This window comes from Zootermopsis nevadensis, unplaced genomic scaffold (assembly GCF_977971745.1).
Source record: "Zootermopsis nevadensis isolate Lab colony 2312 unplaced genomic scaffold, Znev_1.0 Znev_ptg000037l, whole genome shotgun sequence".
Classification (NCBI taxonomy): Eukaryota; Metazoa; Arthropoda; class Insecta; order Blattodea; family Termopsidae; genus Zootermopsis; species Zootermopsis nevadensis.
Genome location: NW_028259169.1, coordinates 8,699,613 through 8,724,245, shown reverse-complemented (window position 1 = coordinate 8,724,245; position 24,633 = coordinate 8,699,613). Strand labels below are relative to the sequence as shown.

Sequence of the window (24,633 nt, the reverse complement as noted above, 5' to 3'; positions counted from 1 at the left end):
TTAAATGTTCTTTTGTACGGCTGTGTGGCCCCAGCCTAAGGCCGTAAGATTGTCTGAACCTTAAGCAGTAGTTTCAAATTTCATTAACACAAGAGCCGACTCCACAGATATGTAGATCCTCGTCACATTCATTGATGTCTGAAATAAGAATGCGTTGTTATCAGCAAGATATTTTCTTTAAACAATGTAGTAGGAAGAGGTATATATAAAATAAAAATTTACATTACACTTTATCATACATGTGTCGCTGCTTACACATGATCTAACTGGCCATGCATCATGCTAGCACACTGCTAAACCATTCACCCTGGGGTTAAAGTCTCGCCAGCAGTCCCCAAGTATAATTCCCCTATTACCATACTTTTATTTTTTATTTGTAGTGTTCTGTCTGAGGACAGGTCCATATGAACAGGATCCTTCCATCCTTTTCTCGGACTGGGACCTGTTCATATACGTTCTTGGCAGATGATCCAGAAGTGGTTTGCCATTGCCTTCTTCTGTGTGTGAATGGAGTAATTGTTGGGATGCCACGGAGGAAAACTCCGTGTTGCGTAGACCACGGCCTTGCCCAACACAAGTTATAAATTTGAGCACCACCGGGAATTGAACCCGAGACCCCAGGCTTACAAGGCTAGTGTTCTGACCGCTAGACCACCGTGGCGAACTCCGGCTGGTATCAATTCATAATTGGAAGGACACTGGCAAATAAATTTTCCCTGGGTATTGATACACGTTCCATAAAGACAGGCTTGATGACTTTCAAACTCATTAATATCTGTGCAAAATTTCGTTGTTAACAAATTGTATCAGATCTTGTTGTCATCTGAAATGCTAATAGAAGCATTAAGATAACGCACACACACACAGATCAAAACTATACGAGCAAAAATGCCAACATTTTTTTAAAGATGACAAAAGAGAGTATGAACCTAAAAGACAAAAACTGAGGAGACAAGAAAAAAGATTCAAGCCAGTCCAGGCATTACTTTACCCAAATTAAATGCATGTGTTTCAATAAAACAATGTTCATTATTAAGAACCCACATTATTATTTTATTATTAGTGTTCTGTGTGACGACAGGTCCATATGAACAGGATCCTTCCATCCTTTTCTCGGACTGGGACCTGTTCATATACGTTCTTGGCAGATGATCCAAAAGTGGTTTGCCATTGCCTTCTTCTGTGTGTGAATGGAGTAATTGTTGGGATGCCACGGAGGAAAACTCCGTGTTGCCTAGACCACGGCCTTGCCCAACACATTACACAGAAAAGTTTACTTTACCACTTGAAACTGTTCAAGCTGTAGCTCCTCAAAATTATATCTAATTTAAATGAATATTACAAGTATTTACATTTTCTGGTATCACTAGATTAATATTTTTAAAAATATTATTAATGCATTTACATCAAAACGTGAATGTATTTCTCCTATAAATAAGATAAAATTAGTAACTTTTAGGGTACTCTTGTGTGTGTGTGTTTGTACAATAACATGAAAAACCTGAATTACCAAACTACAAGACCACAAATTTGTGTTCTGCATTTGAGAAACTCAAGTCTCTTTATGAACACACCTCCAGAGCCATCTAGGGCATAACCTTCATCACGTTCACAGCGAAACATTCCAAATATGTTGACACAACGACCAAAAACCCACAAATTGCTGAACATCTGACATTCATTTATATCTGAAAATATTTTACATTTACTGAAGTTTGAAATAACAATCACAATAAGCTAAAAACCATTGTAACAATGACTCTGCCACTTATACTTAATTTAAACTTGACTCATCACTCAATGACACTTCATAAAAAGCATATAGGAAATGAGCAGTGTGCTGCACGTGTTATAATAATAATAACATTCAAACTTACGAGAAATTTTAGAATGGGACAGCTATAAAAATTGTAAGACTTTGCTTGGCTATTCAGAAATAAGACATCTAGGATGCATAAGGGAAAGTAGGAGAGAAATCACATTACATAGGATTCACAGAAGAATCTGACAGATTGTTACAGCGGAAATGTGCTACCAGAGAAGACGAGCAAAAGCAACTTTTGTGAGCACTGACAAAATTTAACTTGTAACTAATAAAAAAGTAGGTTTATTCAATCATTTATTAGGTTGAGTTCCATACACAGAAGACTGAATTTGTATAACACTGGGGTTTCTGCAGTCAACAGTTATAATATAATTATCTCTAGTGGTGTCATTCTAGAATAAAACTAAAAAGGTCTCTTTTATTATGAATAATATTTTTCTGACAATGTGAATGCATTACCAGCAATTAAGCAACTGACAAACACAGGCCCGTTCACTCCTCTCATCTGGATGCATGAACCCCATCTCACATTCACGTCGAAATGAACCTGGATAATTCAAGCAGTGCCCATTTTCATTTGAACACTCATCAATATCAACACAGGAAAAGCCATCACCTCGAAAACCAGCATCACAGACACACTAAAACAGACAAACATACATTGGTAAGAGCTGGCTTTCTCTCTCCGACCCTCCTCTGGCTCAGTTCGATCTCTACCTCTTTCCATCAGACTTCCCTTCCTGCCATCCTATGTAATTCCTGTGATTTCCATTCAGCCCTGAAGATGGAGACAGTATGCTTCTCCGAAATTCTGGCATCTACCAACCAGTGTACGTGGCACCAGATCCCAAATCATCACCATCATTGTCACTGCCATGAAACCCTCAAATCTCACAAACATACCACAGATATTAACATTTATACACGCTTAAAGAGCTGGTGACATCAAATGTCTTTAATGAAAAGTGGGGAAAAATAAATAAATTAAAAAAAAAACATTCAGGAACTGTTTCTGGTGGATGATGCCACAATTCTAGAACCCACATGCAGAATGAGCGTCAAACTGTATCTACCACTTCAATGACTGCAGCACACGTACGTCTTGCATCGAGTTTATCAAGTAACACAGTTCTATTTGGGGATGAAATTACAACCCTCAGTGTGAAGAACATACAATAGGAGTTTTAGAAATTTTAAGTTAGAAGGGATGATAAATAATTTATACTTTACCTTGAATGAACCCTCAGTGTTGATGCACTGAGCATTCTGATCACAGCCACCATTATTAGTGAGGCATTCATTAACATCTCTGCAATTAGCACCAATACCAGTGAAACCATCTCGACAGCGACAGAAATAAGAGCCCTGATGGACAAAAAAAAGTATATATGTAACAAAACCAACTTCAGCTACACAGCCATACATGCACTGATGTAACCCAAGATACATACAGGGATGTTGATGCAGTCGGCATTCATGTCACAGTTGTAGGAGCCGAGCTCACACTCATCATCATCTGTGCAGCCTTGACCACTGTCAGGCTTTGCTGAATAACCTTCTTCACAGCGACACATAAATGAGCCAAGAGTGTTGTCACATTCTCCATTCTCACATACATCTCCTTCCATTTCACATTCATTCACATCTGGTAACACATGATTTTCTATCATCATACTTCATGAATTTGTATATTTTTTTAAAAATGGAATCTCAATTTATATACTGTTATCATATTATTGGGTCCAGAGATAGAGATTAGCTCTAACTATTGGGCCCCAACAGAGTAGGTACCTGAAGACAGAGACAGAGCCCCATCTCCGAAACGTCATTTTCTATTTTATTATTTTACTAGACGATGGAAAATATCCAAGAAAATTTTTATTCAAATAGGTGATGTAAGTTTATAATCCAACAGTAAAGGCCACGGGTTAGTACGTTTTTGGGGCTGTTTTATCAGCAGTATCCTAAAATATTCATTTGTTCTTAAATTCTGTATCATAACAATAAGTGACAGGGATATGAACCGACCTATGCAAGATGTGCTGTAAGGACCTGGAAGCAAGCCATTTGTACAGATGCGTGGGTTCTCCTTACATTCATCCACATATGTACAACTCCGTCCATCCAGAAGTAGCATGTAACCAGTACTGTCAACATAAGTTAATTTCAAAAACATGACACATGGTCCCATATTGCAATTTTAAAATGCAAATCCACTTATATCAATGATGAAAAAAGAATATCTACCTATAAACATAAATAAAGTATATTTCATTTTACAAGAAAACTTGCACAAAACATTGTGTATTGATAACTTAAATTATTACCACGACCTTTGGTATGTAATATTAATTTACAATTCTTGTGTACCCAATGTAAAAACTTCTCTACTAAAAAAAATTCTGTGATAACACCAATAGCTGTCAATCCACTACTAGGTCTCAAGGTCCAGGTCTGTTTTAGACGGGTGTGAATCTTGGTCACTCACCACAAAACAAGGAAAATAAATTGAAGTTTTCTGAGAATATGAGGTAGAGAAATTCTATAATAAAGGAGTTTCAAAATTTGTACTCTTTATCAGATATTATTAGAATAAATTAGTAGAGGAGGATGAAATGGACAAGGCATATAGCACACATGGGAAATATGAATAATGTATGCAAAATTTGTCAGGTACCTTGGAGATAAGAAACAACCTGGAAGTCTTAGGCATAAATGGGAGGATACGAGAATGTATCACAATCAAATCCGGTGCGAGGATTTGGACGCCATTCTTCTGGCTCAAAATAAGACCCAGTGATGTCACCTTGTGAACACTGTAATAAGCCTTCAGGTTTCATAAAAGGCAGGGAATTTTTGAATATTTGAATGACTATTAGCTTCTAAAGACAGGCTTTGCTTCATGTAGTTGATTATTCTTGATGAATTACATGTGAGAGAAGAAATGTTATGACAAACTGCTACATTTACTGTAGGTACTTACAAGCAAGCCAACTACTAACCTACATGCACATGAATAGCTGCCTGGTGTGTTCATACAGATGTCATCGCAGCCTGCATTACTTGATTTACATTAATCAACATCAGAAACATATTTTTCAAACACAATAATAACAATATTTAACATTCATCAAGAGCAAAGACATTAATTTAAATAATGTAAAAATATGCGCTAACCTTCGCAGTGAGACTTCTGTCCAGTTTGCTGGTAACCATCATCACAAACACACTGATATGTACCCATCATATTTTCACAAACACCATTGGAACAAATACCACTTGTACGAGAACATTCATCAATATCTGGGAAACAGAAATACAGACAGTTAATTTGAAATTTCATTGGTTACTTGGTCATTTTATGATGCTGGAATCTGGTCTACATATATCTCTTTGGATCAGTTTCACTCTTCAGGTGTTAATTTCTGTGGTTTAGAAGTCAATCTATAAAATATAACCTTGATGGCTGTCTTCTGAATTGTAATGTTGTGTAGTTTTTTTATTTGTAGTGTTCTGTCTGACGACAGGTCCATATATCATGAACAGGATCCTTCCAACCTCTTCAGGTTGTCAGGGACCTGCTCATACATATATACATTCTTGGCAGAGATGATCAGAAGTGGTTTGCCATTGCCTTCTTCTGTGTGTGAGTGGAGTAATTGTTGGGATGCCACGGAGGAAAACTCCGTGTTGCCTAGACCACGTCCTTGCCCAACACATTACACAGAAAAGTTTACTTTACCACTTGAAACTGTTCAAGCTGTAGCTCCTCAAAATTATATCTAATTTAAAGGAATATTACAAGTATTTACATTTTCTGGTATCACTAGATTAATATTTTTAAAAATGTTATTAATGCATTTACATCAAAACGTGAACGTATTTTCTCCTATAAATAAGATGAAATTAGTAACTTTTAGGGTACTCTTGTGTGTGTGTGTTTGTATAATAACATGAAAAACCTGAATTACCAAACTACAAGACCACAGATTTGAGTTCTGCATTTGAGAAACTCAAGTCTCCTTATGAACTCACCTCCAGAGCATCTAGGTCATAACCTTCATCACATTCACAGCGAAACATTCCAAAGATGTTGACACAACGACCAAAAACACACAAATTGCTAAACATCTGACATTCATTTATATCTGAAAATATTTTACATTTACTGAAGTTTGAAATAACAATCACAATAAGCTGAAAACCATTGTAACAATGACTCTGCCACTTATACTTAATTTAAACTTGACTCATCACTGAACGACACTTCATAAAAAGCATATAGGAAATGAGCAGTGTGCTGCACGTGTTATAATAATAATAACATTCAAACTTACGAGAAATTTTAGAATGGGACAGCTATAAAAATTGTAAGACTTTGCTTGGCTATTCAGAAATAAGACATCTAGGATGCATAAGGGAAAGTAGGAGAGAAATCACATTACATAGGATTTACAGAAGAATCTGACAGATTGTTACAGCGGAAATGTGCTACCAGACAAGACGAGCAAAAGCAACTTTTGTGAGCACTGACAAAATTTAACTTGTAACTAATAAAAAAGTAGGTTTATTCAATCATTTATTAGGTTGAGTTCCATACACAGAAGACTGAATTTGTATAACACTGGGGTTTCTGCAGTCAACAGTTATAATATAATTATCTCTAGTGGTGTCATTCTAGAATAAAACTAAAAAGGTCTCTTTTATTACGAATAATATTTTTGTGACAATGTGAATGCATTACCAGCAATTAAGCAACTGACCTACACAGGCCCGTTCACTCCTCTCATCTGGATGCATGAACCCCATCTCACATTCACGTCGAAATGAACCTGGATAATTCAAGCAGTGCCCATTTTCACTTGAACACCCATCAATATCAACACAGGAATAGCCATCGCCTCGAAAACCAGCATCACAGACAAACATACATTGGTAAGAGCTGGCTTTCTCTCTCCGACCCTCCTCTGGCTCAGCTCGATCTCTACCTCGTTCCATCCTGATTGGCCCATTCCATCAGACTTCCCTTCCTGCCATCCTATGTAATTCCTGTGATTTCCATTCAGCCCTGAAGATGGAGACAGTATGCTTCTCCGAAATTCTGGCATCTATCGACCAGTGTACGTGGCACCAGATCCCAAATCATCACCATCATTGTCACTGCCATGAAACCCTCAAATCTCACAAACATACCACAGATATTAACATTTATACACGCTTAAAGAGCTGGTGACATCAAATGTCTTTAATGAAAAGTGGGGAAAAATAAATAAATTAAATAAAAAACATTCAGGAACTGTTTCTGGTGGATGATGCCACAATTCTAGAACCCACATGCAGAAGGAGTGTCAAACTATAACTACCACTTCCATGACTGCAGCACACTTACGTCTTGCATCGAGTTTATCAAGTAATACAGTTCTATTTGGGGATGAAATTACAACCCTCAGTGTGAAGAACATACAATAGGAGTTTATTGAAATTTTAAGTTAGAAGGGATGATAAATAATTTATACTTTGAAGATATCCGTCTTCTGGGTTATTGCGCTGTGTAGTCTGGTCGATGTTAACCAACGTTTCAGAGGTCATACTGCCTCCGTCATCAGAGTATGAAGATTTCTGTCTTCTGGGTTGTTGCGCTGTGTAGTCTGGTCGATGTTAACCAACGTTTCAGAGGTCATACTGCCTCCGTCATCAGGGCGATGAGTATGAAGATTTCCGTCTTCTGGGTTGTTGCGCTGTGTAGTCTGGTCGATGTTAACCAACGTTTCAGAGGTCATACTGCCTCCGTCATCAGGGCGATGAGTATGAAGATTTCCGTCTTCTGGGTTGTTGCGCTTTGTATTCTGGTCGATGTTAACCAACGTTTCAGAGGTCATACTGCCTCCGTCATCAGAGTATGAAGATTTCTGTCTTCTGGGTTATTGCGCTGTGTAGTCTGGTCGATGTTAACCAATGTTTCAGAAGTCATACTGCCTCCGTCATCAGAGTATGAAGATTTCTGTCTTCTGGGTTATTGCGCTGTGTAGTCTGGTCGATGTTAACCAACGTTTCAGAGGTCATACTGCCTCCGTCATCAGAGTATGAAGATTTCTGTCTTCTGGGTTGCTGCCCTGTGTAGTCTGGTCGATGTTATCCAACGTTTCAGAGGTCATACTGCCTCCATCATCAGGGCGATGAGTATGAAGATTTCCGTCTTCTGGGTTGTTGCGCTGTGTAGTCTGGTCGATGTTAACCAACGTTTCAGAGGTCATACTGCCTCCGTCATCAGAGTATGAAGATTTCTGTCTTCTGGGTTACTGCGCTGTGTAGTCTGGTCGATGTTAACCAACGTTTCAGAGGTCATACTGCCTCCGTCATCAGGGCGATGAGTATGAAGATTTCCGTCTTCTGGGTTGTTGCGCTTTGTAGTCTGGTCGATGTTAACCAACGTTTCAGAGGTCATACTGCCTCCGTCATCAGGGCGATGAGTATGAAGATTTCCGTCTTCTGGGTTGTTGCGCTTTGTAGTCTGGTCGATGTTAACCAACGTTTCAGAGGTCATACTGCCTCCGTCATCAGAGTATGAAGATTTCTGTATTCTGGGTTGTTGCGCTGTGTAGTCTGGTCGATGTTAACCAACGTTTCAGAGGTCATACTGCCTCCGTCATCAGAGTATGAAGATTTCTGTCTTCTGGGTTCTTGCGCTGTGTAGTCTGGTCGATGTTAACCAACGTTTCAGAGGTCATACTGCCTCCATCATCGGAATATGAAGATTTCTGTCTTCTGGGTTGTTGGGCTGTGTAGTCTGGTCGATGTTAACCAACGTTTCAGATGTCATACTGCCTCCGTCATCGCCCTGATGACGGAGGCAGTATGACCTCTGAAACGTTGGTTAACATCGACCAGACTACACAGCGCAATAACCCAGAAGACGGATATCTTCATACTCACCGCTGTGAGAACCTCAAGTCTTACAATTTATACTTTACCTTGAATGAACCCTCAGTGTTGATGCACTGAGCATTCTGATCGCAGCCACCATTATTAGTGAGGCATTCATTAACATCTCTGCAATTAGCACCATTACCAGTGAAACCATCTCGACAACGACAGAAAAAAGAGCCCTGATGGACACAGCCATACATGCACTGATGTAACCCAAGATACATACAGGGATGTTGATGCGGTCGGCATTCATGTCACAGTTGTAGGAGTCGAGCTCACGCTCATCATCATCTGTGCAGCCTGGACCACTGTCAGGCTTTGCTGAATAACCTTCTTCACAGCGGCACATAAATGAGCCAAGAGTGTTGTCACATTCTCCATTCTCACATACATCTCCTTCCATTTCACATTCATTCACATCTGGTAACACATGATTTTCTATCATCACACTTCATGAATTTGTATATTTTTTTAAAGATGCAATCTTAATTTATATACTCTTATCATATTATTGGGTCCAGAGATAGAGATTAGCTCTAACTATTGGGCCCAACAGAGTAGGTACCTGAAGACAGAGACAGAGCCCCATCTCCGAAACGTCATTTTCTATTTTATTATTTTACTAGACGATGGAAAATATCCAAGAAAATTTTTATTCAAATAGGTGATGTAAGTTTATAATCCAACAGTAAAGGCCACGGGTTAGTACGTTTTTGGGGCTGTTTTATCAGCAGTATCCTAAAATATTCATTTGTTCTTAAATTCTGTATCATAACAATAAGTGACAGGGATATGAACCGACCTATGCAAGATGTGCTGTAAGGACCTGGAAACAAGCCATTTGTACAGATGCGTGGGTTCTCCTTACATCCATCCACATCTGTACGACTCCGTCCATCCAGAAGTAGCATGTAACCAGTACTTTCAACGTAAGTTAATTTCAAAAACATGACACGTGGTCCCATATTGCAATTTTAAAATGCAAATCCACTTATATCAATGACGAAAAAAAAATATCTACCTATAAACATAAATAAAGTACATTTCATTTTACAAGAAAACTTGCACAAAACATTGTGTATTGATAACTTAAATTATTACCACGACCTTTGGTATGTAATATTAATTTACAATTCTTGTGTACCCAATGTAAAAACTTCTTTACTAAAAAAAAATTCTGTGATAACACCAATAGCTGTCAATCCATTACTAGGTCTCAAGGTCCAGGTCTGTTTTAGACGGGTGTGAATCTTGGTCACTCACCACAAAACAAGGAAAATAAATTGAAGTTTTCTGAGAATATGAGGTAGAGAAATTCTATAATAAAGGAGTTTCAAAATTTGTACTCTTTATCAGATATTATTAGAATAAATTAGTAGAGGAGGATGAAATGGACAAGGCATATAGCACACATGGGAAATATGAATAATGTATGCAAAATTTGTCAGGTACCTTGGAGATAAGAAACAACCTGGAAGTCTTAGGCATAAATGGGAGGATACGAAAATGTATCACAATCAAATCCGGTGCGAGGATTTGGACGCCATTCTTCTGGCTCAAAATAAGACCCAGTTATGGCACCTTGTGAACACTGTAATAAGCCTTCAGGTTTCATAAAAGGCAGGGAATTTTTGAATATTTGAATGACTATTAGCTTCTAAAGACAGGCTTTGCTTCATGTAGTTGATTAATCTTGATGAATTACATGTGAGAGAAGAAATGTTATGACAAACTGCTACATTTACTGTAGGTACTTACAAGCAAGCCAACTACTAACTTACATGCACATGAATAGCTGCCTGGTGTGTTCATACAGATGTCATCGCAGCCTGCATTACTTGATTTACATTAATCAACATCAGAAACATATTTTTCAAACACAATAATAACAATATTTAACATTCATCAAGAGCAAAGACATTAATTTAAATAATGTAAAAATATGCGCTAACCTTCGCAGTGAGACTTCTGTCCAGTTTGCTGGTAACCATCATCACAAACACACTGATATGTACCCATCATATTTTCACAAACACCATTGGAACAAATACCACTTGTACGAGAACATTCATCAATATCTGGTAAACAGAAATACAGACAGTTAATTTGAAATTTCATTGGTTACTTGGTCATTTTATGATGCTGGAATCTGGTCTACATATATCTCTTTGGATCAGTTTCACTCTTCAGGTGTTAATTTGTGTGGTTTAGAAGTCAATCTATAAAATATAACCTTGATGGCTGTCTTCTGAATTGTAATGTTGTGTAGTTTTTTTATTTGTAGTGTTCTGTCTGACGACAGGTCCATATATCATGAACAGGATCCTTCCAACCTCTTCAGGTTGTCAGGGACCTGCTCATACATATATACATTCTTGGCAGAGATGATCAGAAGTGGTTTGCCATTGCCTTCTTCTGTGTGTGAGTGGAGTAATTATTGGGATGCCAAGGAGGAAAACTCCGTGTTGCCTAGACCACGTCCTTGCCCAACACATTACACAGAAAAGTTTACTTTACCACTTGAAACTGTTCAAGCTGTAGCTCCTCAAAATTATATCTAATTTAAAGGAATATTACAAGTATTTACATTTTCTGGTATCACTAGATTAATATTTTTAAAAATGTTATTAATGCATTTACATCAAAACGTGAATGTATTTTCTCCTATAAATAAGATGAAATTAGTAACTTTTAGGGTACTCTTGTGTGTGTGTGTTTGTATAATAACATGAAAAACCTGAATTACCAAACTACAAGACCACAGATTTGAGTTCTGCATTTGAGAAACTCAAGTCTCCTTATGAACTCACCTCCAGAGCATCTAGGTCATAACCTTCATCACATTCACAGCGAAACATTCCAAAGATGTTGACACAACGACCAAAAACACACAAATTGCTAAACATCTGACATTCATTTATATCTGAAAATATTTTACATTTACTGAAGTTTGAAATAACAATCACAATAAGCTGAAAACCATTGTAACAATGACTCTGCCACTTATACTTAATTTAAACTTGACTCATCACTGAACGACACTTCATAAAAAGCATATAGGAAATGAGCAGTGTGCTGCACGTGTTATAATAATAATAACATTCAAACTTACGAGAAATTTTAGAATGGGACAGCTATAAAAATTGTAAGACTTTGCTTGGCTATTCAGAAATAAGACATCTAGGATGCATAAGGGAAAGTAGGAGAGAAATCACATTACATAGGATTTACAGAAGAATCTGACAGATTGTTACAGCGGAAATGTGCTACCAGACAAGACGAGCAAAAGCAACTTTTGTGAGCACTGACAAAATTTAACTTGTAACTAATAAAAAAGTAGGTTTATTCAATCATTTATTAGGTTGAGTTCCATACACAGAAGACTGAATTTGTATAACACTGGGGTTTCTGCAGTCAACAGTTATAATATAATTATCTCTAGTGGTGTCATTCTAGAATAAAACTAAAAAGGTCTCTTTTATTACGAATAATATTTTTGTGACAATGTGAATGCATTACCAGCAATTAAGCAACTGACCTACACAGGCCCGTTCACTCCTCTCATCTGGATGCATGAACCCCATCTCACATTCACGTCGAAATGAACCTGGATAATTCAAGCAGTGCCCATTTTCACTTGAACACCCATCAATATCAACACAGGAATAGCCATCGCCTCGAAAACCAGCATCACAGACAAACATACATTGGTAAGAGCTGGCTTTCTCTCTCCGACCCTCCTCTGGCTCAGCTCGATCTCTACCTCGTTCCATTCTGATTGGCCCATTACATCAGACTTCCCTTCCTGCCATCCTATGTAATTCCTGTGATTTCCATTCAGCCCTGAAGATGGAGACAGTATGCTTCTCCGAAATTCTGGCATCTATCGACCAGTGTACGTGGCACCAGATCCCAAATCATCACCATCATTGTCACTGCCATGAAACCCTCAAATCTCACAAACATACCACAGATATTAACATTTATACACGCTTAAAGAGCTGGTGACATCAAATGTCTTTAATGAAAAGTGGGGAAAAATAAATAAATTAAATAAAAAACATTCAGGAACTGTTTCTGGTGGATGATGCCACAATTCTAGAACCCACATGCAGAAGGAGTGTCAAACTATAACTACCACTCCCATGACTGCAGCACACTTACGTCTTGCATCGAGTTTATCAAGTAATACAGTTCTATTTGGGGATGAAATTACAACCCTCAGTGTGAAGAACATACAATAGGAGTTTATTGAAATTTTAAGTTAGAAGGGATGATAAATAATTTATACTTTGAAGATATCCGTCTTCTGGGTTATTGCGCTGTGTAGTCTGATCGATGTTAACCAACGTTTCAGAGGTCATACTGCCTCCGTCATCAGAGTATGAAGATTTCTGTCTTCTGGGTTGTTGCGCTGTGTAGTCTGGTCGATGTTAACCAACGTTTCAGAGGTCATACTGCCTCCGTCATCAGGGCGATGAATATGAAGATTTCCGTCTTCTGGGTTGTTGCGCTTTGTATTCTGGTCGATGTTAACCAACGTTTCAGAGGTCATACTGCCTCCGTCATCAGAGTATGAAGATTTCTGTCTTCTGGGTTATTGCGCTGTGTAGTCTGGTCGATGTTAACCAACGTTTCAGAGGTCATACTGCCTCCGTCATCAGGGCGATGAATATGAAGATTTCCGTCTTCTGGGTTGTTGCGCTTTGTATTCTGGTCGATGTTAACCAACGTTTCAGAGGTCATACTGCCTCCGTCATCAGAGTATGAAGATTTCTGTCTTCTGGGTTATTGCGCTGTGTAGTCTGGTCGATGTTAACCAACGTTTCAGAGGTCATACTGCCTCCGTCATCAGAGTATGAAGATTTCTGTCTTCTGGGTTATTGCGCTGTGTAGTCTGGTCGATGTTAACCAACGTTTCAGAGGTCATACTGCCTCCGTCATCAGGGCGATGAGTATGAAGATTTCCGTCTTCTGGGTTGTTGCGCTGTGTAGTCTGGTCGATGTTAACCAACGTTTCAGAGGTCATACTGCCTCCGTCATCAGGGCGATGAATATAAAGATTTCCGTCTTCTGGGTTGTTGCGCTTTGTATTCTGGTCGATGTTAACCAACGTTTCAGAGGTCATACTGCCTCCGTCATCAGAGTATGAAGATTTCTGTCTTCTGGGTTATTGCGCTGTGTAGTCTGGTCGATGTTAACCAAAGTTTCAGAGGTCATACTGCCTCCGTCATCAGAGTATGAAGATTTCTGTCTTCTGGGTTATTGCGCTGTGTAGTCTGGTCGATGTTAACCAACGTTTCAGAGGTCATACTGCCTCCGTCATCAGAGTATGAAGATTTCTGTCTTCTGGGTTGCTGCGCTGTGTAGTCTGGTCGATGTTAACCAACGTTTCAGAGGTCATACTGCCTCCATCATCAGGGCGATGAGTATGAAGATTTCCGTCTTCTGGGTTGTTGCGCTGTGTAGTCTGGTCGATGTTAACCAACGTTTCAGAGGTCATACTGCCTCCGTCATCAGAGTATGAAGATTTCCGTCTTCTGGGTTGTTGCGCTTTGTAGTCTGGTCGATGTTAACCAACGTTTCAGAGGTCATACTGCCTCCGTCATCAGAGTATGAAGATTTCTGTCTTCTGGGTTCTTGCGCTGTGTAGTCTGGTCGATGTTAACCAACGTTTCAGAGGTCATACTTCCTCCGTCATCAGAGTATGAAGATTTCTGTCTTCTGGGTTGTTGCGCTTTGTAGTCTGGTCGATGTTAACCAACGTTTCAGAGGTCATACTGCCTCCGTCATCAGAGTATGAAGATTTCTGTCTTCTGGGTTCTTGCGCTGTGTAGTCTGGTCGATGTTAACCAACGTTTCAGAGGTCATACTGCCTCCATCATCAGAATATGAAGATTTCTGTCTTCTGGGTTGTTGGGCTGTGTAGTCTGGTCGATGTTAACCAACGTTTCAGATGTCATACTGCCTCCGTCATCGCCCTGATGACGGAGGCAGTATGACCTCTGAAACGTTGGTTAACATCGACCAGACTACACAGCGCAATAACCCAGAAGACGGATATCTTCATACTCACCGCTGTGAGAACCTCAAGTCTTACAATTTATACTTTGCCTTGAATGAACCCTCAGTGTTGATGCACTGAGCATTCTTATCGCAGCCACCAATATTAGTGAGGCATTCATTAACATCTCTGCAATTAGCACCATTACCAGTGAAACAATCTCGACAGCGACAGAAATAAGAGCCCTGATGGACACAGCCATACATGCACTGATGTAACCCAAGATACATACAGGGATGTTGATGCGGTCGGCATTCATGTCACAGTTGTAGGAGTCGAGCTCACACTCATCATCATCTGTGCAGCCTGGACCACTGTCAGGCTTTGCTGAATAACCTTCTTCACAGCGGCACATAAATGAGCCAAGAGTGTTGTCACATTCTCCATTCTCACATACATCTCCTTCCATTTCACATTCATTCACATCTGGTAACACATGATTTTCTATCATCACACTTCATGAATTTGTATATTTTTTTAAAGATGCAATCTTAATTTATATACTCTTATCATATTATTGGGTCCAGAGATAGAGATTAGCTCTAACTATTGGGCCCAACAGAGTAGGTACCTGAAGACAGAGACAGAGCCCCATCTCCGAAACGTCATTTTCTATTTTATTATTTTACTAGACGATGGAAAATATCCAAGAAAATTTTTATTCAAATAGGTGATGTAAGTTTATAATCCAACAGTAAAGGCCACGGGTTAGTACGTTTTTGGGGCTGTTTTATCAGCAGTATCCTAAAATATTCATTTGTTCTTAAATTCTGTATCATAACAATAAGTGACAGGGATTTGAACCGACCTATGCAAGATGTGCTGTAAGGACCTGGAAGCAAGCCATTTGTACAGATGCGTGGGTTCTCCTTACATCCATCCACATCTGTACGACTCCGTCCATCCAGAAGTAGCATGTAACCAGTACTGTCAACGTAAGTTAATTTCAAAAACATGACACGTGGTCCCATATTGCAATTTTAAAATGCAAATCCACTTATATCAATGACGAAAAAAGAATATCTACCTATAAACATAAATAAAGTATATTTCATTTTACAAGAAAACTTGCACAAAACATTGTGTATTGATAACTTAAATTATTACCACGACCTTTGGTATGTAATATTAATTTACAATTCTTGTGTACCCAATGTAAAAACTTCTTTACTAAAAAAAAATTCTGTGATAACACCAATAGCTGTCAATCCACTACTAGGTCTCAAGGTCCAGGTCTGTTTTAGACGGGTGTGAATCTTGGTCACTCACCACAAAACAAGGAAAATAAATTGAAGTTTTCTGAGAATATGAGGTAGAGAAATTCTATAATAAAGGAGTTTCAAAATTTGTACTCTTTATCAGATATTATTAGAATAAATTAGTAGAGGAGGTTGAAATGGACAAGGCATATAGCACACATGGGAAATATGAATAATGTATGCAAAATTTGTCAGGTACCTTGGAGATAAGAAACAACCTGGAAGTCTTAGGCATAAATGGGAGGATACGAGAATGTATCACAATCAAATCCGGTGCGAGGATTCGGACGCCATTCTTCTGGCTCAAAATAAGACCCAGTGATGGCACCTTGTGAACACTGTAATAAGCCTTCAGGTTTCATAAAAGACAGGGAATTTTTGAATATTTGAATGACTATTAGCTTCTAAAGACAGGCTTTGCTTCATGTAGTTGATTAATCTTGATGAATTACATGTGAGAGAAGAAATGTTATGACAAACTGCTACATTTACTGTAGGTACTTACAAGCAAGCCAACTACTAACTTACATGCACATGAATAGCTGCCTGGTGTGTTCATACAGATGTCATCGCAGCCTGCATTACTTGATTTACATTAATCAACATCAGAAACATATTTTTCAAACACAATAATAACAATATTTAACATTCATCAAGAGCAAAGACATTAATTTAAATAATGTAAAATATGCGCTAACCTTCGCAGTGAGACTTCTGTCCAGTTTGCTGGTAACCATCATCACAAACACACTGATATGTACCCATCATATTTTCACAAACACCATTGGAACAAATACCACTTGTACGAGAACATTCATCAATATCTGGGAAACAGAAATACAGACAGTTAATTTGAAATTTCATTGGTTACTTGGTCATTTTATGATGCTGGAATCTGGTCTACATATATCTCTTTGGATCAGTTTCACTCTTCAGGTGTTAATTTCTGTGGTTTAGAAGTCAATCTATAAAATATAACCTTGATGGCTGTCTTCTGAATTGTAATGTTGTGTAGTTTTTTTATTTGTAGTGTTCTGTCTGACGACAGGTCCATATATCATGAACAGGATCCTTCCAACCTCTTCAGGTTGTCAGGGACCTGCTCATACATATATACATTCTTGGCAGAGATGATCAGAAGTGGTTTGCCATTGCCTTCTTCTGTGTGTGAGTGGAGTAATTGTTGGGATGCCACGGAGGAAAACTCCGTGTTGCCTAGACCACGTCCTTGCCCAACACATTACACAGAAAAGTTTACTTTACCACTTGAAACTGTTCAAGCTGTAGCTCCTCAAAATTGTATCTAATTTAAAGGAATATTACAAGTATTTACATTTTCTGGTATCACTAGATTAATATTTTTAAAAATGTTATTAATGCATTTACATCAAAACGTGAATGTATTTTCTCCTATAAATAAGATGAAATTAGTAACTTTTAGGGTACTCTTGTGTGTGTGTGTTTGTATAATAACATGAAAAACCTGAATTACCAAACTACAAGACCACAGATTTGAGTTCTGCATTTGAGAAACTCAAGTCTCCTTATGAACTCACCTCCAGAGCATCTAGGTCATAACCTTCATCACATTCACAGCGAAACATTCCAAAGATGTTGACACAACGACCAAAAACACACAAATTGCTAAACATCTGACATTCATTTATATCTGAAAATATTTTACATTTACTGAAGTTTGAAATAACAATCACAATAAGCTGAAAATCATTGTAACAATGACTCTGCCACTTATACTTAATTTAAACTTGACTCATCACTGAACGACACTTCATAAAAATCATATAGGAAATGAGCAGTGTGCTGCACGTGTTATAATAATAATAACATTCAAACTTACGAGAAATTTTAGAATGGGACAGCTATAAAAATTGTAAGACTTTGCTTGGCTATTCAGAAATAAGACATCTAGGATGCATAAGGGAAAGTAGGAGAGAAATCACATTACATAGGATTCACAGAAGAATCTGACAGATTGTTACAGCGGAAATGTGCTACCAGAGAAGACGAGCAAAAGCAACTTTTGTGAGCACTGACAAAATTTAACTTGTAACTAATAAAAAAGTAGGTTTATTCAATCATTTATTAGGTTGAGTTCCATACACAGAAGACTGAATTTGTATAACACTGGGGTTTCTGCAGTCAACAGTTATAATATAATTATCTCTAGTGGTGTCATTCTAGAATAAAACTAAAAAGGTCTATTTTATTACGAATAATATTTTTGTGACAATGTGAATGCATTACCAGCAATTAAGCAACTGACCTACACAGGCCCGTTCACTCCTCTCATCTGGATGTATGAACCCCATCTCACATTCACGTCGAAATGAACCTGGATAATTCAAGCAGTGCCCATTTTCACTTGAACACCCATCAATATCAACACAGGAATAGCCATCGCCTCGAAAACCAGCATCACAGACAAACATACATTGGTAAGAGCTGGCTTTCTCTCTCCGACCCTCCTCTGGCTCAGCTCGATCTCTACCTCGTTCCATCCTGATTGGCCCATTCCATCAGACTTCCCTTCCTGCCATCCTATGTAATTCCTGTGATTTCCATTCAGCCCTGAAGATGGAGACAGTATGCTTCTCCGAAATTCTGGCATCTACCGACCAGTGTACGTGGCACCAGATCCCAAATCATCACCATCATTGTCACTGCCATGAAACCCTCAAATCTCACAAACATACCACAGATATTAACATTTATACACGCTTAAAGAGCTGGTGACATCAAATGTCTTTAATGAAAAGTGGGGAAAAATAAATAAATTAAATAAAAAACATTCAGGAACTGTTTCTGGTGGATGATGCCACAATTCTAGAACCCACATGCAGAAGGAGTGTCAAACTATAACTACCACTTCCATGACTGCAGCACACTTACGTCTTGCATCGAGTTTATCAAGTAATACAGTTCTATTTGGGGATGAAATTACAACCCTCAGTGTGAAGAACATACAATAGGAGTTTATTGAAATTTTAAGTTAGAAGGGATGATAAATAATTTATACTTTGAAGATATCCGTCTTCTGGGTTATTGCGCTGTGTAGTCTGGTCGATGTTAACCAACGTTTCAGAGGTAATACTGCCTCCGTCATCAGAGTATGAAGATTTCTGTCTTCTGGGTTGTTGCGCTGTGTAGTCTGGTCGATGTTAACCAACGTTTCAGAGGTCATACTGCCTCCGTCATCAGGGCGATGAGTATGAAGATTTCCGTCTTCTGGGTTGTTGCGCTGTGTAGTCTGGTCGATGTTAACCAACGTTTCAGAGGTCATACTGCCTCCGTCATCAGGGCGATGAGTATGAAGATTTCCGTCTTCTGGGTTGTTGCGCTTTGTAGTCTGGTCGATGTTAACCAACGTTTCAGAGGTCATACTGCCTCCGTCATCAGAGTATGAAGATTTCTGTCTTCTGGGTTATTGCGCTGTGTAGTCTGGTCGATGTTAACCAACGTTTCAGAGGTCATACTGCCTCCGTCATCAGAGTATGAAGATTTCTGTCTTCTGGGTTATTGCGCTGTGTAGTCTGGTCGATGTTAACCAACGTTTCAGAGGTCATACTGCCTCCGTCATCAGAGTATGAAGATTTCTGTCTTCTGGGTTGCTGCGCTGTGTAGTCTGGTCGATGTTAACCAACGTTTCAGAGGTCATACTGCCTCCATCATCAGGGCGATGAGTATGAAGATTTCCGTCTTCTGGGTTGTTGCGCTGTGTAGTCTGGTCGATGTTAACCAACGTTTCAGAGGTCATACTGCCTCCGTCATCAGAGTATGAAGATTTCTGTCTTCTGGGTTGCTGCGCTGTGTAGTCTGGTCGATGTTAACCAACGTTTCAGAGGTCATACTGCCTCCGTCATCAGAGTATGAAGATTTCTGTCTTCTGGGTTATTGCGCTGTGTAGTCTGGTCGATGTTAACCAACGTTTCAGAGGTCATACTGCCTCCGTCATCAGAGTATGAAAATTTCTGTCTTCTGGGTTATTGCACTGTGTAGTCTGGTCGATGTTAACCAACGTTTCAGAGGTCATACTGCCTCCGTCATCAGAGTATGAAGATTTCTGTCTTCTGGGTTGCTGCGCTGTGTAGTCTGGTCGATGTTAACCAACGTCTCAGAGGTCATACTGCCTCCATCATCAGGGCGATGAGTATGAAGATTTCCGTCTTCTGGGTTGTTGCGCTGTGTAGTCTGGTCGATGTTAACCAACGTTTCAGAGGTCATACTGCCTCCGTCATCAGAGTATGAAGATTTCTGTCTTCTGGGTTCTTGCGCTGTGTAGTCTGGTCGATGTTAACCAACGTTTCAGAGGTCATACTGCCTCCGTCATCAGAGTATGAAGATTTCTGTCTTCTGGGTTGTTGCGCTGTGTAGTCTGGTCGATGTTAACCAACGTTTCAGAGGTCATACTGCCTCCGTCATCAGAGTATGAAGATTTCTGTCTTCTGGGTTCTTGCGCTGTGTAGTCTGGTCGATGTTAACCAACGTTTCAGAGGTCATACTGCCTCCATCATCAGAATATGAAGATTTCTGTCTTCTGGGTTGTTGGGCTGTGTAGTCTGGTCGATGTTAACCAACGTTTCAGATGTCATACTGCCTCCGTCATCGCCCTGATGACGGAGGCAGTATGACCTCTGAAACGTTGGTTAACATCGACCAGACTACACAGCGCAATAACCCAGAAGACGGATATCTTCATACTCACCGCTGTGAGAACCTCAAGTCTTACAATTTATACTTTACCTTGAATGAACCCTCAGTGTTGATGCACTGAGCATTCTGATCGCAGCCACCATTATTAGTGAGGCATTCATTAACATCTCTGCAATTAGCACCATTACCAGTGAAACCATCTCGACAGCGACAGAAATAAGAGCCCTGATGGACACAGCCATACATGCACTGATGTAACCCAAGATACATACAGGGATGTTGATGCGGTCGGCATTCATGTCACAGTTGTAGGAGTCGAGCTCACACTCATCATCATCTGTGCAGCCTGGACCACTGTCAGGCTTTGCTGAATAACCTTCTTCACAGCGGCACATAAATGAGCCAAGAGTGTTGTCACATTCTCCATTCTCACATACATCTCCTTCCATTTCACATTCATTCACATCTGGTAACACATGATTTTCTATCATCACACTTCATGAATTTGTATATTTTTTTAAAGATGCAATCTTAATTTATATACTCTTATCATATTATTGGGTCCAGAGATAGAGATTAGCTCTAACTATTGGGCCCAACAGAGTAGGTACCTGAAGACAGAGACAGAGCCCCATCTCCGAAACGTCATTTTCTATTTTATTATTTTACTAGACGATGGAAAATATCCAAGAAAATTTTTATTCAAATAGGTGATGTAAGTTTATAATCCAACAGTAAAGGCCACGGGTTAGTACGTTTTTGGGGCTGTTTTATCAGCAGTATCCTAAAATATTCATTTGTTCTTAAATTCTGTATCATAACAATAAGTGACAGGGATATGAACCGACCTATGCAAGATGTGCTGTAAGGACCTGGAAGCAAGCCATTTGTACAGATGCGTGGGTTCTCCTTACATCCATCCACATCTGTACGACTCCGTCCATCCAGAAGTAGCATGTAACCAGTACTGTCAACGTAAGTTAATTTCAAAAACATGACACGTGGTCCCATATTGCAATTTTAAAATGCAAATCCACTTATATCAATGATGAAAAAAGAATATCTACCTATAAACATAAATAAAGTATATTTCATTTTACAAGAAAACTTGCACAAAACATTGTGTATTGATAACTTAAATTATCAGCCCCAGAAATTACCACCACCTTTGCTACGTAATATTAATTTACAATTCTTGCGTACCCAATGTAAAAACTTCTTTACTAAAAAAAAATTCTGCGATAACACCAATAGCTGTCAATCCACTACTAGGTCTCAAGGTCCAGGTCTGTTTTAGACGGGTGTGAATCTTGGTCACTCACCACAAAACAAGGAAAATAAATTGAAGTTTTCTGAGAATATGAGGTAGAGAAATTCTATAATAAAGGAGTTTCAAAATTTGTACTCTTTATCAGATATTATTAGAATAAATTAGTAGAGGAGGATGAAATGGACAAGGCATATAGCACACATGGGAAATATGAATAATGTATGCAAAATTTGTCAGGTACCTTGGAGATAAGAAACAACCTGGAAGTCTTAGGCATAAATGGGAGGATACGAGAATGTATCACAATCAAATCCGGTGCGAGGATTTGGACGCCATTCTTCTGGCTCAAAATAAGACCCAGTGATGTCACCTTGTGAACACTGTAATAAGCCTTCAGGTTTCATAAAAGGCAGGGAATTTTTGAATATTTGAATGACTATTAGCTTCTAAAGACAGGCTTTGCTTCATGTAGTTGATTAATCTTGATGAATTACATGTGAGAGAAGAAATGTTATGACAAACTGCTACATTTACTGTAGGTACTTACAAGCAAGCCAACTACTAACCTACATGCACATGAATAGCTGCCTGGTGTGTTCATACAGATGTCATCGCAGCCTGCATTACTTGATTTACATTAATCAACATCAGAAACATATTTTTCAAACACAATAATAACAATATTTAACATTCATCAAGAGCAAAGACATTAATTTAAATAACGTAAAAATATGCGCTAACCTTCGCAGTGAGACTTCTGTCCAGTTTGCTGGTAACCATCATCACAAACACACTGATATGTACCCATCATATTTTCACAAACACCATTGGAACAAATACCACTTGTACGAGAACATTCATCAATATCTGGGAAACAGAAATACAGACAGTTAATTTGAAATTTCATTGGTTACTTGGTCATTTTATGATGCTGGAATCTGGTCTACATATATCTCTTTGGATCAGTTTCACTCTTCAGGTGTTAATTTCTGTGGTTTAGAAGTCAATCTATAAAATATAACCTTGATGGCTGTCTTCTGAATTGTAATGTTGTGTAGTTTTTTTATTTGTAGTGTTCTGTCTGACGACAGGTCCATATATCATGAACAGGATCCTTCCAACCTCTTCAGGTTGTCAGGGACCTGCTCATACATATATACATTCTTGGCAGAGATGATCAGAAGTGGTTTGCCATTGCCTTCTTCTGTGTGTGAGTGGAGTAATTGTTGGGATGCCACGGAGGAAAACTCCGTGTTGCCTAGACCACGTCCTTGCCCAACACATTACACAGAAAAGTTTACTTTACCACTTGAAACTGTTCAAGCTGTAGCTCCTCAAAATTGTATCTAATTTAAAGGAATATTACAAGTATTTACATTTTCTGGTATCACTAGATTAATATTTTTAAAAATGTTATTAATGCATTTACATCAAAACGTGAATGTATTTTCTCCTATAAATAAGATGAAATTAGTAACTTTTAGGGTACTCTTGTGTGTGTGTGTTTGTATAATAACATGAAAAACCTGAATTACCAAACTACAAGACCACAGATTTGAGTTCTGCATTTGAGAAACTCAAGTCTCCTTATGAACTCACCTCCAGAGCATCTAGGTCATAACCTTCATCACATTCACAGCGAAACATTCCAAAGATGTTGACACAACGACCAAAAACACACAAATTGCTAAACATCTGACATTCATTTATATCTGAAAATATTTTACATTTACTGAAGTTTGAAATAACAATCACAATAAGCTGAAAATCATTGTAACAATGACTCTGCCACTTATACTTAATTTAAACTTGACTCATCACTGAACGACACTTCATAAAAAGCATATAGGAAATGAGCAGTGTGCTGCACGTGTTATAATAATAATAACATTCAAACTTACGAGAAATTTTAGAATGGGACAGCTATAAAAATTGTAAGACTTTGCTTGGCTATTCAGAAATAAGACATCTAGGATGCATAAGGGAAAGTAGGAGAGAAATCACATTACATAGGATTCACAGAAGAATCTGACAGATTGTTACAGCGGAAATGTACTACCAGAGAAGACGAGCAAAAGCAACTTTTGTGAGCACTGACAAAATTTAACTTGTAACTAATAAAAAAGTAGGTTTATTCAATCATTTATTAGGTTGAGTTCCATACACAGAAGACTGAATTTGTATAACACTGGGGTTTCTGCAGTCAACAGTTATAATATAATTATCTCTAGTGGTGTCATTCTAGAATAAAACTAAAAAGGTCTATTTTATTACGAATAATATTTTTGTGACAATGTGAATGCATTACCAGCAATTAAGCAACTGACCTACACAGGCCCGTTCACTCCTCTCATCTGGATGTATGAACCCCATCTCACATTCACGTCGAAATGAACCTGGATAATTCAAGCAGTGCCCATTTTCACTTGAACACCCATCAATATCAACACAGGAATAGCCATCGCCTCGAAAACCAGCATCACAGACAAACATACATTGGTAAGAGCTGGCTTTCTCTCTCCGACCCTCCTCTGGCTCAGCTCGATCTCTACCTCGTTCCATCCTGATTGGCCCATTCCATCAGACTTCCCTTCCTGCCATCCTATGTAATTCCTGT

The 24,633-nt window shown here is 38.6% G+C and overlaps 2 protein-coding genes across 3 annotated transcripts in view; both read right to left on the bottom strand.

The window, feature by feature from the left end:
* Positions 1-3,359: 3,359 nt before the first annotated feature.
* Positions 3,360-24,633, bottom strand: part of LOC147871898 (uncharacterized) — a 41,879-nt gene continuing 20,605 nt past the window's right edge. Inside the window, exons 13-18 of the mRNA XM_087360056.1 lie at positions 22,758-22,883; positions 16,774-16,899; positions 10,705-10,830; positions 5,003-5,128; positions 3,854-3,972; positions 3,360-3,470 (exon numbers count right to left, since the gene is read on the bottom strand). Of these exons, the coding sequence (XP_087216182.1) occupies positions 3,854-3,972; positions 5,003-5,128; positions 10,705-10,830; positions 16,774-16,899; positions 22,758-22,883 (623 nt within the window). The 3' untranslated portion in view covers positions 3,360-3,470. The remainder of the gene's footprint in view (positions 3,471-3,853; positions 3,973-5,002; positions 5,129-10,704; positions 10,831-16,773; positions 16,900-22,757; positions 22,884-24,633) is intronic.
* Positions 17,900-22,715, bottom strand: LOC147871899 (epidermal growth factor-like protein 6). Of its 2 annotated transcripts, XM_087360058.1 has the most exons (4): positions 22,583-22,713; positions 21,595-21,713; positions 21,019-21,212; positions 17,900-18,756 (listed from the first exon to the last, which is right to left on the bottom strand). In XM_087360058.1, exons 1-4 carry the CDS (start codon positions 22,615-22,617, stop codon positions 18,754-18,756), a joined length of 351 nt encoding a protein of 116 aa, XP_087216184.1. In that variant the 5' UTR covers positions 22,618-22,713; the 3' UTR covers positions 17,900-18,753. The 2 variants fall into 2 exon arrangements, with proteins under 2 accessions (XP_087216184.1, XP_087216183.1); XM_087360057.1 differs by lacking the exon at positions 17,900-18,756 and having other exon boundaries at positions 20,487-21,212; positions 22,583-22,715.

Excerpts from the sequence above, each read along its gene's own strand:
- LOC147871899 (XM_087360057.1), bottom strand. The coding sequence starts at position 22,617 with ATGAACACACCAGGCAGCTATTCATGTGCATGTAG. Across the intron at positions 21,714-22,582 it reads AGCTATTCATGTGCATGTAG|TACTGGTTACATGCTACTTC; the intron begins GTTAGTAGTTGG and ends TTACGTTGACAG. Across the intron at positions 21,213-21,594 it reads TTACAGCACATCTTGCATAG|ATGTGAATGAATGTGAAATG; the intron begins GTCGGTTCATAT and ends ATGTGTTACCAG.